Genomic DNA, 19534 nt, shown 5'->3' with positions numbered 1-19534 from the left:
CGATGCCAAATTCTCTGGAGTAACCTATAATCCGGGAATGTCAGGAGAGTCAACTTGTGTCCGTCATGAAATGTAACTCTTCACAATATTACCACATTATATTACTCGTGAATTATTGCGGTGAAAGATCAAACGTGTTCGTCTGGCTACATTATGATGGTGTCTGTCTACAACAGTTCATGTAGTCCTTGAATCAGTTTGTGTATTTTCGTTGCATGCAAGCAAAGTCACAACAATATCAATTAAGTCAATGTGTGTCATATTCTAGACGGTGTTTTTGTGAGGATTCTGACATGTATTGTTCTGAACACCTTTGTTTTCCCCTAAATCTAACTGCGTCTTCGTGTATTGTATGAAGATGTTGGATGCAGTCGTTTATGAGGCGGTAATGGCGCAATAATCCAGGTTATAGTTGTTATCGTGCACTGTCCCATCAAACTCCTCAAAAAGATAAATGCGTAGTGCCATCGTGTGGTGCAAATGTGTACTACAGCTGCTGGTAATTCAGAAGAAGAGCGGAAAAAACAAGATATGTGACACATCTTGTAGATGAAAAAAAGAAAACTATTCTTTATTTCAATAGGCAAAAGATATACATGCATCACTATTGTACACATCATTTCGTATGAGCACCATCAATTTCACAAAGTCGTATCACAGTGTCTGAATGGTGATTTTGATCAGCAAGACAGTATTTACAAATATGATATATTATTGCAGTTTGCACCCAAAAAAAAACAAGGATTTTACCACAAGTTGGCACATAGTGAGAACACATACAGCGGGTAGCACCAGGTTGACAACTGACTGCAATTATAGATTGATTTGATATAAAATTGTACAGTACAAGTAGGTATACAGCATATCTGTATATCAAAAATAAACAAATAATGTCACAGACCGGGGTGTTTTTTTTAATCACTGATCAGGTACAAACATACAATCTCTGGTCTAGTGTACGCAGTTATCATCACTGCAACATTTATTTTATAATGGTGGAATAATCCTGGAACTACTCTGATACAAGATCCCCAGTTTTAACAATATGGATACCCCTGCTTTGAAAAATATGACACCGTTTCATATAAACATATATAAATTCATTGATACAAGGGTATAGAACAGAGTGGATTTGTTATCTCACCAAACACTTCTCAATATGGATACAGATACTCCATTATAATCAAAACATTGCTACCTAGAGACATCATTTTGAGCATAACTTACCATTCTGAACTCGACCGAACAGAGAATCGGCCTATAAACAGCCATTGGTGAACCTTGAATGACTGAGAGAGGCAGAGAACTAGAGTCCAATTCAAAGATTAGTCAAAATGTAGTGCTTAGATTGTCACTATCTTTGTAGCTCAAGTGTTGCATACTGTTAAAAGACATAAATGAGAACCATATCCATTTACAGTCTGAACACTTCCCATGCATATATGTGTCAAGTGCCACTTCAATGCATTCGTGGCTCAATACAGTACTATTAGATGAATGCGTCTAACAGGTATTTCAGGGACTTAGCTTTTCTGAGTAGTAATATACTTTCAGTTGCTATGAAACAGTACAAAATATGCATTTCAGGTACAGTATATACATATTGCATAGTGAATGAGTGAGGAAAACCTACAGAACAAATATCACAAAGGGCCCTTTTGAAATTCTTAAAACCAAAGGTTCATTTCATTACCATTTGTAATTAGTCGCCCAGTACACAAGGTAATTCTTCAAGGAGCATAGGCTAATAGCTTTGTCTTCCTCAATAATCCCTGCACGGAGGGATCTTTGTTTTGTTTGTCTCCGCAGCTTGTTTTTAAGTCTGTTGGAGTGTGACCCAGGCTGCCACCTGAACGGCTGACCTGCGCTGTGAGACACTCTCGGGAGCTGGTGGTGACAAGTGTTCTTGTGCATCTTTATCTGGCATTGTCAGTCACATGCTATTCTATCAGACCCGGCGGAACACCTCGAAGAGGGAGGCGACCGAGTGCATGCGATAGAAAAGGTTCAAAGGAATGGCGAAATTGAGAACTGTGGTCCATATGCTGAAACCAAACGTCTCTTGTTCCAGCCCGTTGTCGTACTGTGGCCGGCAGCCAAAGGCAGGAAGGATCCATAGCTGAAAGACAGAAAGAAATCAAATCAGAAAGGTGGTGCACAATGTTGGGATGATGTATGCAAACAATGGGCTGTTGGCCTTGTAAAACGCCCTTCATCCAAATTTAAAACAAGCAGCAACCAATTGGCTTGAAGTGTGGGCGATGTACTCAGCAGTATGTGTACTGTAGGTCTGTTAGCTGTTTACCACACAACGCAATGACCAAAACCATAAAAGTGAGATGCAGAGCAGCAGCCGAGAGGTCAGCAGCAATGGTACTGGTAGTTTGGTTAGCTGTTACACTGCAAGCTGTTATCCCGCCACAGTTGGTAGCAGAGCAGATGGGCTGGTCAGAGATGCACTCAGCTGAATCCATACAGACTGGGGCGACAGTAGGCAGACAGTGAATAGATCAGCCCTATTGTCACAATACCCGATCCATCTATTTGAGCCGATTTTGGTGCATTAGTGCTCATTCAAACTCATGTTTCTGGCAACTTTCAAACTCCCTTAGCTCTACTTTGGTCTCCACCAACTCATGAAGGAAATATCTGTCTCTTTAGCTGCTGAATGCTCCACTGTGTTCACTAGCTAGTCCTTAACTTTGTCTCTATTTTGGGCAGGTAACATACAATAGTTTGACCTTCGTGCTAAAACAAAGTGCCAGCCATGTCTGGAAAACACATAAAGTTGATGAAAGTAAAAAAATAATGAGTTGAAAGATGCTTAAATGTGGTTTTGACCCCTTTACATTCCACATCACTTGAGCCTTTAATATAAACGTAAAGGTGACTTATGTTCTCATATAACTAAGCATTAATTAAATTAATTAATCTAATGTTTCAGATAGCTGAAACCCAACAAAACTTCAAATTCATGTAATTTCCTCTACATTCAATGACCAGTTTGACAGGTACAAATGCTTACCGAAATGTTGCACATTATCAGGAAGACGGCGATGTTCTTCAGGATTTGCCTCTTTATATTTCGAGGCACTTTGACTTTGTTTCCTACAGGCAGCGGCACCTCAGAAGGTTTCCTCGGACATCTGTACACCCGTCCACTCTCCTCCTGCTCGTTCTCCATGGTGACGCAGGTCCGGTCTGGAGTCTCGTAGGATCGGTTGATGATGCCGTCGTACGGCGGGGCTAAAGCGGACGTCACCGAGAAGATCTCCGGAGCAGCTGGTAGTTCAGGGTTCTCCCTTTCTCGGTCCTCTTGCTGACGATACAGGGACTCGACGATGAAGAGGTTCTGAATGTACTTCTCCAGCACAATAAGCAGAGAATAGATGAAGTTTGTCCAGCGGTAAGGAGGACTGCTGTTGGTGCCTAACACAGCCACTATGCTGCACCAGGACATGAGCCAGGAGCCCGTAGAGGACCCAAACAACAGCTCTGTGTCCAGCTGTCTGGACGGGTTCTTGGAGGTGTCCAGCGGCATGTGGTCCGTTCGATATATGAGCAGACCTGAAGCCCCGGCAGAGCACATGAACACCAGCATAACGATGCCGTAAATGTAGAACATGGAAATGGCCGACTGCCGCATTTGGAGGGATTCCTCTACATGGGTGACATAAACCACCAGGATCCCAATAGTGCTGGCAAGTGCAAGTAGACCCAGAATGGGCCCCGCGGTCAGGCCCTGGGTTTTAGTAGCCAGCCTCTTCTGGTTTGAAGAAAGGTCAATGATCCGTCCGATGTTCTTCCACATTACAAAGAGCATGGCAGAGACAAAGATGTGGTACTCAACGTTGAAGGGATAGAGATAGAAGAGGCTGCTGGAGAACATCGAGCAAGTGCTGGTTGTGCAGTTACAGTGGGGCTCTGAGTGCACTGCAAGACAAATAAGAACAGATGAAATTCAGGAAAAAAGGGTCAAATTAGCAGTCACTCACAATGCAAAAGAGCAAAAATGACATGGCCTGAAGATATAAACACAACATCACAATATTGTGTAGTAAATATATGGTGTTAATAGTCTTGATTCACACTAAGGCCATCCCAACAATGAAGCCAGAAATCAATACATACAAAATTCAAAAGCAAAATAATTGATTATTTAAAGATTATTCATGGTATTTACAGTTTGCCTCACAAACACTCACAACCCTTTTAGCCACTTCTTAATTAATGTTCTTTTTAATTATTTTATAATTTCATCATAAATCTTATGGCCAGCATTTTTCTTTACCCTAGTGAGACTTTAAACAATTTCGATTTTGATTACAGCGTCCTATAAAATCAAAAGTCTCAATCACTCCTGTTTTTTTTAATTAAAGCATGAAGCCCCGTTATAAATGTCTAGCTTACCTCTAGATTGTCAATATTTGTCATATTCTACTGATTTTAATTGAAAATGTCAGTCATTCGCTGAATGTCTGAGCATCTTAGATGGTGATGGTGACAATGCACTTTTTATATTTACTCCTTGTCAAGTCCATCACAACGTCCTATGGTTATGCTGATGCCCTCTAGAGATCATCCAAACAAAACCTTACCGCGTGCCCCCCCTCACCCCCCGAAGGCCATCACTATGGTACTGCAGGCTTTAATTAAAAAAGGGAACAACAGTCAGGGTGCAGCCAGCCTCACAGTCAGCCGGATATGAGGAGGAGCAGCCGAACCCCCCAACCCTGGGCTTAGATGTATCAGTTACTGTAATTGCAGCACCCTTGGGATTTAGCAGCCTGAGGACAAAGCCGTCTGAGGTCAAGCGGGGGGTTGCCAAGGAGGGTGGTGGTGGCTGAAGTGTGGGGAAAGGGCCGGGGAGGGGGCATCAGCACTAGCAACACACTGTGTGTCTCCTGAAACCTAATAGAGAGACGTTCGACATAAACAAGAGCCGCTGGGCTGCTGAGCTCACCTCCCTTCCCCTCGCGAAACCTCCTCTCCCTCCTGTTTCTTTCATCTGTTAAGGTGAGCTCTCAAGCTCACTATTGTACTTGTCTTCTAGGTACAAGCCAGCAATCAACCCCTTGGCCCTTACCTATAGTGAGGTTCTCGTAGCCCAGGGCAGAGAGTCTTCTCTTATGGTTGTTTAAGAAGTGCTCGGCCTCTGACATCACACCGTTGCACCAGAGGAGAAGGTTGGTAAAGACCGAATGGATTACACCAAATCTGAAGAGACAAAAAGTTGAAAACTTCAGTTGAGCAGTCAACTAATAGCATGTGGCGGTATTATGATGCAGGTTGTAGTCATGCATGCAGTTTCCATATTTTGTACATCTATTCGTCGCTGATGAAATGTTTCTTGATTGTGATTTTGAACTGAAGTCTTGTTAAATTCTAATTTAAACACATTTCACATACCTCTCAAATGTTTCAAAGCTCTTGATGACATCCTTGATGTGAAACCAGAGAAAATGCACCTACACAAAACCAAAACACAAAACCAGAATATAAAAAATCAGACATTATTTATTATGTCATTTATTATGACATTATTTATTAAAATCTGTATTATAGACAGCGAAATCGACTCGAGAATCATTTAAATCCCTTTACCAGAGAGATTCTCATTGTCAGTTACACTCAAGATAACATGGACAATGACAGGATTATGTTGTTGCAGCAACTCCGTACTCGCCTCAACAACAAAGAGCGCATTATTCAAAGAGCTACCTGGTTAAGTGGTGCATAGGAAGAAGAAGGGAGGAAAGGCACAGTGTCTTAACACTGCTGAAAGGTTATCACTTTATTGAAATGAAAGTTGGGTTGTAAACCTACCTGTGCGATGGTGTGAGTTGCATGGATGACAGGATATACCCCGAGCACAGCCGACACACAAGACTGGTAGCCAACATAATACCCGATTCGGAAAGCGTCCATAATCAGTGAAAGGAGTGCAAGGAGAGTCAAACCACCTACCGAGAAGGAAAAACCGAATTAAAGCTCATGTTATTTTACTGCCACAAATCATGTTTCAGGATGTCTTTCATCTGTCAAACACACAATGAGAACATCGCCCTGTAAAACATTGTGATATTAAAATAGCATCTCAAAACGCATGGTAAAGAACAACATCAGTGCACTATTTTTGCGCATTTTACTGCTGTGATCTTGCGCGTAAATCCCCCCCAAACTCACCTCGTATCCAGCATGTGGTGGCGTGGACGTCTTTCTCGGTCCGCGTGTTCTTCTGTCTGTCCCGCACCAGGATGTACCACATCATCCAGATCAGCTGTAGGATCATGAGGCAGGTGATGAAGGACAGCAGATGCTCCTCTTTGACAGAGGGACCGTGGTGGGAGATCGCCAGCATCAACGCCGCGCCGATCAGCAGCACGTTGGTCCCGTACTGGCCACTGAGGATCTCCGCGTTCTTCTTCGGGTAATCCCCTGACAAGTTGAGCTTGAGTTTGGCGAACATCTTCTTGTCCTGCTCGGAGCTGGACGACGAGGAGGAACTGTGGCAGTACTTGTTCAGACACATAATATCCAGGCCGCCGTGCTCCACCATGGTGGGAGATAATATAGGAGCTATACAATAGAGTGAAGTCAAAGCCGCGCGCTATAAGAGCATCTGGGGGAGGCCAGGTCCCTAACCTGTTGCTACAAGGTGGGGATTCAGACGAATAGGTGCCGTGCCAAACATGCTCATTCAATCTTCAAGGTCCGGCTCAGTGGCCACGCATAGTTTCAATGTCCAGCCTCGCCGAGGATGGACTTGATAGATGCCATTGTCATCTTGTAACCCTGAAACTGAAAGATCTGGTCGAGTAACAGGCTTGCTGAGAAAATGGTAGATTACATTTCAGTCTTTGGTGATCTCAAACCCCCCGTTCTCGTGAAACTCCCATATGTTTCAGAGAAAGCACTGGGCTCGCCGTGCCAACCATTGACTGCCTAAAGAAACACTAAGCGTGGAATTATCCACAATAACAAAAAAAAAAAAAAAAAACGAGCTGCGTCCAAATCCACCACTTTCGGAGCAGCTGCCAGGCAGCCTTTCCAAGTCTGCTGAAATCCTCTCAGGGTGGCTATCGGGTGTTAGGCATCCAGGCCTGGGTCAGCTAAGAGGAAAGATGACATTTCACAAACCTGCGATTTTTACAGGCTGGAGGCAAGTGACCTGCCCTGACAGCGACTCAAATCCAAGTGCCACCTCCTCAAATCCGCATGTCCAAGTGGCGGTGGTTAAAACTTTGCTCTCGGGGTGAAGGGAAGAAGAATCCGATTTCAGTGATCAAATAGACAATGGCTTTGTTTTGTGTGTGAGTGGATGTGAAGAAGAACACTCAGCACTGAGGGCTCTCATAGGTATGACCATGTAACCTCTGGTTAAGTAGCGCGGGCGGATGCGCTCAATTAGAATAAAGATAAAAGGACTGCAGATAGAGAGATGATTGGTGTGATATGAAGGGCTGCTAATCAAGGAGTTTTAATTGTTACCTTATTTTAACAAACTAATTTGGCTCCTTTTGTTAAAAAAAAGAAAGAAGAGAATTGAAACACAATTAGTGAAATGGATATAGGCAGCACGGTACCTCCACAATAGCTCCTGTTCTGCTTTAGGAGACGTCCCTCAGGACTCCCGAGTCCACTAGTCAAGCAGGATATTTGCTGGTTTATTAGTAACAAAACATAAATGGTAGAAGCAGCGCTTATTCATTAATTTTGACAACAGAGACGTTGTTTTTAATATACTACAACAATATTCATTTCTAATCATAATTAACAACCCTTTTAATGTATTTTTTACACGCTGACCTGGTCGGTTAATGCAGCTGCCACACCTGTCATTTGATACATGACCACAGTTCAAACGGCAATTCTTTTTTCATTTTCCTCCTGACGCGCATCTGGGATCTGCGCGCGGCACATGGAGCATCCCGCACGCGCAGCTGTATTCGGTAGTGAAATCAGCAAGAGGCCCGTTAACCTATCGCGAGGCACGCTTCACGGTGACGTCACGACGATCAGCGAGATGATGAGTATCGATTTCTGAGTGACCCAGAATCAGCCCGATAAAGAAAAAGAGTAGGATCTATTCAGTATCAGATCATTTTAATGGGCGATTGATTCAATCTGAGCATTTTGATTTAATCTGGAAGTGTTAGCTCTGTTTGCATTTCACGAACATCCCCCAAAACAAGCTCCCTGACAAACCAATTAGTGTGACTAAGATTGATCTTCACCTTTTAAAAACAAGTGTTTTTAATGACACTGTAGCTGAAGATCAATGTGAACTACATGCGTGTCCAATGGTGAGTTATGCTGAACATTGTACAACACCTATCATCATCTTTTAAAATCAGATGTGATATTACAAGTGAACAAGCCCAAAAAATACACACATTTGAATATTTGTATTAAATATTTAAATGCAGCTCAAATCTTATTTGACCAGCGATCATCAATCCAAAAGTAACATAAAACATAGAACACTCTGAAAGGAGGCATTCTCCATGATTACTTCTCATACTTCTTAATATATGTGCTTTTACTCCTTTTTACTCCTGTAAAATCACAAGGGTGGCATGTTTTATGTTTGTGTGTGTCTTTACATGAAGGTCAGTCTTCCAAGGTAAAAATACTACAAGGTAAAAGTTCTACAAGGATGAGAGACGAAACGTCTTTGAAAATCCAAAGGAAGTCCAGTCGCCTAAAGCCATAAATGTAATATATATTATTGAGTTGCATTAGATTTGACAGGTGTATAAACTGGTAATTTAGTCTATTACATTGATAAAATGTGTAATAGGTCGGAAATATATTATATTATCAAATAGTGATGAATTTGGTCACAGATGAGCTTTGAATCATGTGCTGATATTTTGGATTCAGGCGATGTTTTAGTTGCATTCCAACTTTGCAGCTTATACTGTCACAGTTTTTCCAGTTATGGTCTTTATCAAGTGATGACAACCATTTTATGAAGAGAAATTAGTCATCAAAGTTAATGAAGAAAGAAACCCAAAACAGAATAAGCAGAAGTCTACATGTTCATCATGAATTGCTTAATATAATGTAAAATCTATGCTGGTTTTAATCGACAGTTATAAATGATGGAACACCTTTTCTCCATTAATTATAACATATTTTCTGCATATAAATACCAAAAGGCCATTTTCACAGAGGTCATTTTATTGTGTCACAGTAGGAAAAGCAAATATGTAAATAGCATCCTATAAATTATTTAAAAGGAAAATGCCATTTAGTTGCTTCAGGCAAGGCTTGACCTAATCTAGTCAGTGCATCCTGGCTTTATAGGTCTCCCGTCAGCCAAGCCAGGTTGAGGAGGTGTGACGAGCTTTACCCAGGTGTCATTTGGATACAACAGAGATTTACTAAAAAGCAAAAAACAGCAGACTTACTGAATGCTTAAGTAGCCTAAAAATATACATAAACAACCACTGCCTTAATTTAAACAGTCAAAATTACAACATTCAAGGAAATAATGTAACTTGTCATTTTGCACAAATTAACAGTTGTACACTTTGCCTTGAAAGTGAGCAGCGGAAGTAAATGTCACTCAGGAAATTTAGCATGAAGATTGATTAAACATTAAGATATGCTTTCAGAATTATCAACTACTTCACTTTCAAATTTCCTCAGTGTCTTTTTTATCTCCATATCTAAGTCCAAGTCATTTTTTGTGATATTTGATTTGCACCTCTGCCAACTCTATTTGTTTTAAATGTGTGCTGTATGAGCATCTGTTTTGTTTTTCTGTAAAACTGTAAATCTCCATGGTAACTTCAGTCATGGCTAAATTCAGCCAGGATAACTGGAAACCCCCCAGTTTAATCCACTTTCTAGGTTTTGTGATTGATGGCTTACTGTCATAGTTCACTGAAACACATTTAAATAGAACAGACACGTCGTTAATCTTATCAGTAACTCCTGTAATCAAGGAAAACCTTTTTATAGTATAGTCAAAACGTCTGTGGTAAAAAAACAAATTAAGAAAACACCCCAAAAGTGCTGTTGCACTCAACACAATGCATCACATCTTCTGACACAGTCATTATTGTTGTTTCTTTAGGGATTTACTGAGATGGTTTAACTCTCAATTCACCGACGCCACAGTGGTCCTACAGCGCTGACCTGTGTGCCGTTTCAGCAGAAGGCTCGACCTCAATCTGCTGCAGGTGTACAAGCAATCTTAAATATCAATATAAGGACAAATGTTGCTGATGAGTGCTGTGTTTAGTGCATATTTAGCTAGATTTGATTCAAAAAGGCAAGGTGTGCGTGTGTACCGACGGCTCCATACCATGGTATGTGTTTGATTCTGGTGTTGGAATGTCTTAGGTTTTTGGAGTATTGACACCAGTGCAGATTATATGTAGTCCAGATTCAAGTATGAAGCATTGGTATATAGAGTTCACTCCACAAAAATGTTCACAATTCAGGGCCAAATACAATGTTAATAATTCAATAAAAAGAACCATTTTGTGAAACTCCAAAATGACAGCACTTTAAAGAAAGAAAGAAACGTATCGTCCTCATCCGTCTCATTCATCCTAGCAAAGAGATGAACATGACCACACCCATGAACTGTGTGAAGAGTATGAATGGAGTGAAGAAGGACCACACTGGCCACAGGGCCATGTTTAAGCTGCAAGGAAAGCACAATAGCACTTAGAAATATGCACTATTGCAATACGTACATTAACATTGATAACTCCTAAAATAATCATTGTATACATGTCACAGCTGCTGCAGAGGAGAATGTGGGAGGCTGTATTATATTACTGCCATTGCGAAGTTTGATTAATGTTGCTAACAAAACAACCATTCAGCAGCAGTGAGACCATACAATACAAACTCACTCCAATCAAAACAGGTTTCAGCTGGGCGCTCTTCCTAAGGCAGCATTCAAATTCAATAGTTTTGCATAACTTTCTTCTAATCAGTGGCTCCAATCAACCATATTAGCAATGCAAATTCATATGAAAAGTTACTCATTATGTGGTTTATCTCATCACAGGACAAATAAAGCCAAATGGCCCTTCAATTAAGGTAACTGATGAGATGTGCTATCAGGGATCAAATAACCAGAATTAACGACCTATAGAGATGACTCTCATCAATCTACCCTGATCTTCACTTTTATACGGAGACATTGTGGATAGATTTGCACAAATATAAATCATATCTGAGTTTCTATAAGTATAGAACTTTATTGGTCAACAGACCAGCAAAATTCTGTACATTTTCAATACCCAGTCAAGTTGCTGCAGCTTTCTTTATTCCTTGGATATATAAAAGAAAAGCATTTGGGAAATTTTGTAGTAAAGTAAAGAAAAAATTAGTATTTATATTTTAAGCTAGTTTTAAATATTGCAGTCCACGCACACTCACACAGGTGTATTCACTGGTATAGCTAATCAGACAAGACATTTAGACAGTTAATCAAACATGATACACATCCACAACAAACACCCATGTGAGTGTACAAATGGCTACATAAAGCTTCATTAAGCCACTAAGTTTTTGTCATAAAATGTGTTTCTTTTTCTGTTTTAAATGCTAGGCAGAAATCTTATTAGTGATTAGCAACAACATTGATTTTGATGCATCTCTTTGTTGTGCAGTATCAAATTAAAGAATCTCACGTCTCTATACGTTAATGTATAGTCCATGTAAAATGCCCATTATTACACACTTGCAGGCTCTCCACACCCACACATAATGTTCATTCAGCTAATATAATTTCACCTCTAATCAAGATCCCAGGTGCAATACATCACACGTTTGAGTTATTAAAAAATAAATGTACTGCTTTTCTACGTTCCTTGGTGTCTAAAATTATGTCCTATGTGTTTTGCTGTTTTACCTGCAAGATGCAGCAATAAAGGCTGCAGTGGTGATGGGCGGAATAGCAGGGTACGCTTGGTCGTAATGCTGGATGCCTTTGAACCACTCCAGGTACACAATGCAAAACATGGCCATAGACAGGCAGATCCCAAGGAGTATCAGACCCACATTGAACCACCAACTGAAAAATAGGGGTTGAAAAGAGGAAGATATATATAAGCCCTGAAGGCAATCTAAAACGACACACTCAAGCTATTTAAATGCAGAAGACAGAACATCACATTCCTAGCGCATTCAGGCAACAGCAGTTTTACTGATATTACTAACTCATGACTCGTCACCTTTTGATATCATCGTTCTCCATGATGTTGCGGAAGAAATCCACGTAGTAGGTCACACCTACAGATGCCACCAGCCAGAAAATGGAGTGTCTGTTAATTCGAGGGAGAGGATTAGCATCTTTTTCCTCCTGACCTGAAAGGTAAACAAAAACAGTCAGTCTACTTTAAGCACATGCATCATTCCATGAGGACTTTAGAAAAGTAGAGATCTAAACGGATTATAACAAATTGATTCATAGCAAATCATATTTAATTATTACTCGAGAATTGCGCACCAAAGTTTGGCAACAGTCTTTAAGGTTTTACCAACAATTAGGTGTGGTAACATTCAACACTAACACATCGCATGACTTAAAAAACAAAAACTAAATACGACGAGATGCTGACAGGATTACAGCACGGGAGAATTTTACTACACATATGAGCAATATCTAACCTTACCAGAATGTGCTAAAGTCCCACCTTTCAGGGTTAAGGAGCTTTTGAGGTGAAACCGATGGCTATCAGGGAGTTAATCTTACTTCTCTGGGGGGTATTTCATTTCTATAAATTATTATTTTATTTTATTTATTTATTTATTGCCTGCTGAACAGCTTCAGCATGCTGGTCTACTCTGTGCAGAGCTCACAATGACCTCCAAGGCCTAGACAAGTAGTTGACCTACATATAAGTTATGCCTGGTGGTCCACATTGGAAGATAATACTATACTAAGACGCCTCACCAGAAGGACAACTGGTAGTATGTAAACTGGAATGAAAGCAGCCTTATATTTAAAAAGGAGGGGGTGGCAATTAACAAATGTTTTGCTTCTATGAAAGCTATTAGTTTACACTGGCAAAGAGACGACCCTTGGATTGAGGACAGTGTAGGAATAGTATCCCTGTATTATGTTGCTGAGCTGACACAGCGTTTACTGCTCACAGTCAAAACAATCAAGAATTGCTGGATTTCTGCCAGTGAGGCCCTCAAAGTTCCCTCACTGTTCACAAGTGTCCACCGGTACAACTAGCTAGCTTGTAGCTGACATTACAGTGAGTGTTAGTGCCCAGGAGCTAACGTTGTATACGGTAACTCCTGTGTTTAACGTCAGCATTCCCTTCAAGCGTTAACGGCTAGCTCTGACAGACAACCAGTTAAAGTAAGCTAACAACGTTAGCCGGTACAATGTTTCTGAAGCTTACTCTTTCCGTCTTCGTCGCCATTAGTCGTTGTTTGCATAAGAAACTCGGCATCTTTCTTAAATCTGTTCCGCAAAGTTGCAAACTCGCTGTCGTTCAGCATTATGTCGCCGCTTTCTTTAACTTATACTGTACTTGCTCCACCGGCTAACCAGTGAGTTGAAGGCACTTCCTGATAGACAGTGTCGCTTTTTCATGACGCACTTGAAAACGTGCGCTGTAGTTTTTTATTTTTTTTAATTTTTTTATTTTATTAATAAATAACCAAGTTTGACACGATGTCAAGGCACAGCTCATAAAATAATTAAATACGTTTCATATAAAAAAATAAAATAAAAAAAAGCAATCCGAGAACACCAGGAGGTCTTATTTCATTTCCATCTAACTTTTAATTAATAAATTATGTATTCTATTTTTGTTTGTAGTTGTTGGTTTGCGAAGATTAATAAACTTAACTGACAAAGCACACAAGGTCCCAAATTTAGCATAAAAAAATAGTTTTCCCTCATTTATATGCATGAATACAGAACTTTACAAAGAGGTTATTCAATAGAAAACCCGATTGGACCAATAATATAGAACCTGTAAAGCACACTGTAATAATTACACGTACAGTATAGCACTGTGAAAGATTTCTACATGTAAACATATAACTTAAGTATCTGCAGCCTATACAGAAAACAATTACTGATTAAATCACTTGAGATAAATGATAAATTTACACAAACAGCATCACACTGGACCACCAGGCTGGAAATAAAACATCTATCTCAGGGTAACTGAGGATATTTGAATGAAAAAAAACTGTGACAGAGCACATTTGTTCCCATCCCTCATAAACTTTGCAAAAGTAATCCAACGTTTATCTTGAATGTATACTTTTACATAGCGTGGGTAAGAAACTGATACTGCTCATACCTTTGTCCCATTTCACTCAAGCTCAGCCTGGCACAGGCGGGGCACGTGCAGGGAAGAAAGCAAAGGATACTTGCTGCTCCACTTATTCTGGAGCCAACAGTCACTATCTACATTCTTATGCCAGTTTATTTGATACATCCAAACCTAATTCAGCTTAAGTAGGTAACGGTTCTGCACTAACTCTAAATCATGAAGCTATAATGTTAAAAGTAATTTAACATTTTTTGAAGCCTGTAATGTGTGGTACTGTTGGACAGTATTGCATTATACTGAGAGACCACTCTTGTTTGTATTAATGGGGTGTATGAACCACGTTTATCACCTCCCTACGATACCACAAGGTATACATGTGTACTCGCTTCTGTACACGCTTTCTGTGTAATAGTAGGTGAAACAAAATATTGCCGACACACAGTGGTCATAAGTGACAAATATGATATAATATTTAAACAAAGCAAATCCATAAGCTACACTTGCCATATCAGACCAATTAAAGGCTGCATTAAGCAAGCATATGTTTTATTATGTACTGGACTATTAAAGAATAAATAATACGTTCTCAAATATAGCAGAAGCAGAAAAGGATTACAGTCCATCAACTGGCAGAATAATGTCAGTTACCACAGAAATATCAAGCAACACCGTGGTCATGATGCTACCAACGCTGTAGTAGTAAAACTCTTGACTGTATTGAGCAAAAGTGTTTTTTTATTAATGAATTTACCTCTTATTTGAGAAAACGTCATTTCTTCTTTCGGAAAAGACATTCATGCTTAAATACCCAAGGTTTAAAAAAAATGAAGATAACATTGTTTAGATAAGTTCAGGGATGGAACTGCCCCATACAAAAACACATGGCAACATAGTTAATCCTGTAATATCGAATGGCAGAAATAAAATATTGATCTCAGATTTGTGCAACAGTAAGGACAGGCTTAGTTTCAGTTTTTCTGGGGTATCCTGTGGGGTCTGGATTAAACCAAAAGCATTAAGCAACATTGAGTCCCACTGTGAACTAGAAAACACTATTTTAATACGAGCAAATTTGAGTAATAGCTTGACTAATACCCAAAGTATGCAATATACAATTACAGGTAAGCAGTGTGATGAATGAGCATCAGTGTTAAACCTGCTTGGATTAGCAGAGCTTCATAAAGCTGGGCAGGTTTCCTCCTCTGTGTGTGTGCATCTGTGTGTGTGTGTGTGTGCGCACACAGGGTAAAGGGGCTGCTCATTCTAGCGGTGGAAAAATCAGACAGCATTAAAACTTCACCTGAGGCTGACACCAAGCATCTTGCTTCTATGGAGCTTCTGTGTCCCTGGCCAAGTGAACCCCATTCGGGGTGCCGAGGAATGTGCATTAGCTGCGTCCCGTGTGAGAGTCAAATTCACCTCAGGTGCACCTCTCCTGTTTCCCTTCCCCCACTCCAACATCCAATCCCACAGATAAGGTGCCATTTCCCAGCCTTACCGTGGGCTTGGAATGTGGAACAGAGCAGCCGTCTATCACAATTGTCATTTCATACATTAGGGTGATTTGTAAAAGTCTTCCTCGTGCTGACGAGGCCACTACAGTCGGTGAAACTACTGGACGGGAACAGGACACGTGATTCAGTTATAAAATGATTTAATCTGGGAGATTAGGTCATCTGTACAAAAACATCCCAAGGGAAGATACGGACAACAATGGCTTTTAAATTTTAAAAGTCTATGATCAACATACATATCATGCCAGATGGGTGGGATCAACAGGTCTACTTTACAAGTCTAACTCTCTCTTTCAAGACTCTAAATTTGGGATTGTTGTTGACCTTCTTGTTGAAAAGTGCAAACACCTCCTCCTCCTTTTTAAAATTCCCATCGCCACTGAAAGAGTAGTACGCTGCCAAAACCTGTAACAGAGGAACACGGTTTACCATTATATTAACACAAACACATCTCTGATCTCTGAATACAAAACTCAACGATCAACCACTTATATGACTCAAATCATTTAAAACGTGTTAAGGAATCGACATACAGTAATCAAGGAGTCAGTTTACTTCACATACATCATTTTGTGACTTTTCAGAAATTACAAAATATTGGAAAAAATGTAACAACTACGTTCTATTTTTTATACTTAACTCCCTTTTTTTAACTAAACTTAACTTTCATTCATTTGTTTTCAAATTGTGGTACACGTTCCACATTGATAGACTACAGTTTATTTTCAGGCCTGTCAAAACATTTGAAATGCCAAGATGTGGCCTGTTTGCATAACTGATGTTGCTATTTGTGAACAGCACAATACTGTTTTGGGCTATAATTGAATTATAATTCCACTGCAATAGCTATATTCTTAAACATGGTACATGGTATTATAGTGTAATTGCATTATACACGTGACAATAATTTGAAAAGCGTTTGAAAAAGGTGTGCTGAATCAGGCAATACAAATCAGTAATAGTTAAGTTCTCCATTTCATGAATCTATAGTTATGAAAGAAACAAATGTCAATCAATAAAAAAGTTAAAAAAAAAAAAAAAAAAAAAAAAAAAAAAAGCATTTGCTTATAGCGATCAATTTTGACCTGGACAGACGTGAACACTATAAGGGTTGAGTTTCAGGTTATACCCAGAAAGAAGCAACGATGGAGTCAGATAACAGGAAGGAACCTGATGAGGAACCAGAAGCAGCCAATCTGAGAGGACAACCGCTTGCACAATTGAAAATTCAATATTGTTTAAAAGACTGGGTCAGCGAAAACTCAGTTGTCAGCCTTTCTGAACTGCCAGACTTTGTTGTTTGTCAGGGAAACAGACCCAGTCAACTTGTGCGATTTTGCTGTTTCTTCAATAAACCTGATTTAGAACCTAAATAGCAGCTCCTATGGCTTCATTCTGAACATACACAACCGTTTCCACTGTAATACTTACAAGAACCACGTTCTGGAATCAGAAAACTCTACAGAGCAATTAACACACTCCAAGCCTCACCTTCTTCCGCAGTTTCTTTAATGGCAGTTCCTGGTCATCCGAGTCTCTCAGCACTGCCTTGATGTTTCCCTTCCAGTTGAATTTGCCTTCAAATTCATCAGAGAAATAAATTAGCTCCCAGCAGGGAAATATTCAGAGGGTCAAGAAACGAAGCAAACACCGACCCCTGGTGGCTTTATTCTTTTACAACGTCATCTATTTTCAAAAATTCAAAGTCAAGTTGGGAACCGTATTACCTTTGGGAACTTGTTGATCCTCAGTCTCCTCCGACGTGTCAGCAGCCCCTTCGTCAACTGCAAGAAAGAAAGAAGATAAAAAACAGTGACATTTATAATCATCCAATTATAATAAAAATATTTGGTTGTTATAGAAGATGATTTTATATTGACCTGAATTATAAAGAGTATACTTTTAAATACGACATAATAACACACTGCAAGAAAACAGACACTGCTGATACAAACATTTAGTCATTCTCGTATCAGTATTCACTAAAGGACACAAATGTGCAATATTACTAATAGAAAAAGGTATCATGTAATACTGTATGGAGAACAGTGTCTCTTTAAAAAATGCCTTACTAGTCTTCGCTTTCTTGCTAGATGTCTCATCTTCAGCACCATTCTGCTCTTCATCTCCATCTTCCTCACAGCCGTGCTTTCGCTTTCCACCCTTTTTCTTCTTCTTGCCTTCCCCTGGCTCTTGTGTCTCTTCAGCAGATTTCACAGCCTTCCCATTCTTCTGCTGACGGGCCTCTTTACGCTCCCTTTTGTTCAGTTTCTTCTTCTTCTCAACATCTGGATGGCCGTTCTTCTTTTCCTTTCCGCTAGCGTCCGCTGTGACTTCAGTCACCGTCTCTTTAACATCTTTAGTCTCCTGGGTGACCTCGGGAATCTGTCAGAGTATGGGGTGATTAATGAAAGTCAGTTGGTTGAACTTATTCTTTCCGTAGCAGAAATTATAACAACAACATAGCAGATGGAAAACCACATAAACAGTAAACATCTGATATTAACCGTGTTATATAAATGACATCACTGTAGCATGTTTCTAATATACTTCCGCCATTGGGAGCCTCTAACTATTTAATTTCAACTTGACCTATGCTGATAGGCAGTAACAACATGCACAGCCAAACAACACAAATGTAACGTTTAAGCAGAGTGATTTACATTGTCGGCTGCAGCGAGGATGTCCCACACTTCATCATGAAGACTGGTGTTGGCTATTTTAAGACTGTTTTTCATCCAGTTCTGAGGAAAAGACCAAAAGTTGATATGGATGAGTTGCACATAAGCCACCAGTTCATCACACAATGTGATTAATAATAATAATTAAAAAGTATTAGTGAGCAAAACTAACCTGGAACTTGGCCTTCTTTCTCGGGACATTATCATACGAGCTGACTTGTTGGAGCACACCCTTTAGCTTTGCACTGACTCCAGGTCTGTTCATGGCGTCGGTGACTCTCTTCAGGAGAGCAATCATCAGGTTAGAAACAATAAAAAAAAACCTCTTTAAACACACACACACAGAAGGTTAATAGTATAACTTCCTCTGTGTTTTACCTGTATCCACTGCTGCTGTTTCACGTCTCCTTTGTTTGCCTTAGCCTCGTATCCTTTGCCTCCGTACTTCTGGTCTTCACTGATGCATTTAACGTGGTTCTTGTAGTCTTCGCCCCTGTTGGACACATGCAGGAGGTATGTGAGATGGGGAGCTAACTATCTAGCAAACGTAAGTAATAGTAAACATACAACAGAGAAGCTGGTGGTTACCAGAAGTCTTTTCCACAGTCGATGCAGGACAGGACCTGGCAGCCCCGGCACATGTTCACGTGTTTCTCAACCTGAGCCTTTTTCAAGGATTCGCCACAAGCATTGCATGTGAAGAACACCATATTTAACGACCCTTGTGCTTCGCTACGTCGTAATGACAACTTCAGATACAACCGATTCTGTTAACACACATACAACCCAATACGGTAAACCGGAATATGTGCAATCCTCATGCGAAAGCGGGGCCGGGACTGTACGCACACAGCGCAGATACGAGCCGATGACGACAAAGAAGGGTCGCGACGTTATCAACAAAAAGCTAGCGAATGTTAAAATAAACCAATAACTGAAGCGACAGATGGTGTATCGATACTAACTTATGCCGCGAGACGTGATTTGGATACCACGAACTGCGTGCTCCGTTCCATTCGTAAAGTTTTCAAAACACACGTGACCACACGGTGGTTACATTAAC

General features: G+C 40.2%; 3 protein-coding genes across 3 annotated transcripts; all 3 read right to left on the bottom strand.

Moving 5' to 3' along the window:
* Nucleotides 1-439: 439 nt before the first annotated feature.
* otop1 (otopetrin 1) lies at nucleotides 440-7398 on the bottom strand. The gene is made up of 6 exons (XM_084035260.1): nucleotides 6187-7398; nucleotides 5827-5963; nucleotides 5410-5468; nucleotides 5087-5217; nucleotides 3026-3933; nucleotides 440-2119 (listed from the first exon to the last, which is right to left on the bottom strand). The coding sequence occupies exons 1-6, from the start codon at nucleotides 6557-6559 to the stop codon at nucleotides 1949-1951; spliced, it is 1779 nt and encodes a 592-aa protein (XP_083891386.1). The 5' UTR covers nucleotides 6560-7398; the 3' UTR covers nucleotides 440-1948.
* Nucleotides 7399-9168: 1770 nt separating this feature from the next.
* Nucleotides 9169-13558, bottom strand: tmem128 (transmembrane protein 128). The gene is made up of 4 exons (XM_084023060.1): nucleotides 13389-13558; nucleotides 12207-12339; nucleotides 11885-12046; nucleotides 9169-10663 (listed from the first exon to the last, which is right to left on the bottom strand). Exons 1-4 carry the CDS (start codon nucleotides 13486-13488, stop codon nucleotides 10564-10566), a joined length of 495 nt encoding a protein of 164 aa, XP_083879186.1. The 5' UTR covers nucleotides 13489-13558; the 3' UTR covers nucleotides 9169-10563.
* A 1507-nt stretch (nucleotides 13559-15065) lies between these two features.
* lyar (Ly1 antibody reactive homolog (mouse)) lies at nucleotides 15066-19488 on the bottom strand. The gene is made up of 8 exons (XM_084026907.1): nucleotides 19060-19488; nucleotides 18850-18964; nucleotides 18644-18751; nucleotides 18454-18534; nucleotides 17863-18175; nucleotides 17518-17574; nucleotides 17282-17367; nucleotides 15066-16195 (listed from the first exon to the last, which is right to left on the bottom strand). Exons 1-8 carry the CDS (start codon nucleotides 19179-19181, stop codon nucleotides 16058-16060), a joined length of 1020 nt encoding a protein of 339 aa, XP_083883033.1. The 5' UTR covers nucleotides 19182-19488; the 3' UTR covers nucleotides 15066-16057.
* Between the last annotated feature and the right edge of the window lie 46 nt (nucleotides 19489-19534).

Source organism: Eutrigla gurnardus (assembly GCF_963514095.1).
Source record: "Eutrigla gurnardus genome assembly, chromosome: 2".
Lineage (NCBI taxonomy): Eukaryota > Metazoa > Chordata > Actinopteri > Perciformes > Triglidae > Eutrigla > Eutrigla gurnardus.
This window is presented reverse-complemented; position numbering and strand designations above follow the sequence as displayed.

Bases quoted from the DNA above. Each gene is read 5' to 3' on its own strand.
- otop1 (XM_084035260.1), bottom strand. From the start codon at position 6,559: ATGGTGGAGCACGGCGGCCTGGATATTATGTGTCTGAACAAGTACTGC. The intron at 5,964-6,186 runs GTGAGTTTGGGG...CCTTCTCGGTAG, and splicing joins CACCACATGCTGGATACGAG to GTGGTTTGACTCTCCTTGCA. The intron at 2,120-3,025 runs GTAAGCATTTGT...TCTGTCTTTCAG, and splicing joins TGATAATGTGCAACATTTCG to CTATGGATCCTTCCTGCCTT.
- tmem128 (XM_084023060.1), bottom strand. From the start codon at position 13,488: ATGCTGAACGACAGCGAGTTTGCAACTTTGCGGAACAGATTTAAGAAA. The intron at 12,340-13,388 runs GTAAGCTTCAGA...TTTACCTTTCAG, and splicing joins TGGCGACGAAGACGGAAAGA to GTCAGGAGGAAAAAGATGCT. The intron at 10,664-11,884 runs GTAAAACAGCAA...CTTTCCTTGCAG, and splicing joins TTTATTGCTGCATCTTGCAG to CTTAAACATGGCCCTGTGGC.
- lyar (XM_084026907.1), bottom strand. From the start codon at position 19,181: ATGGTGTTCTTCACATGCAATGCTTGTGGCGAATCCTTGAAAAAGGCT. The intron at 17,368-17,517 runs GTAATACGGTTC...ATGAATTTGAAG, and splicing joins GGATCAACAAGTTCCCAAAG to GCAAATTCAACTGGAAGGGA. The intron at 16,196-17,281 runs GTGAGGCTTGGA...CCTCTGTTACAG, and splicing joins TAAAGAAACTGCGGAAGAAG to GTTTTGGCAGCGTACTACTC.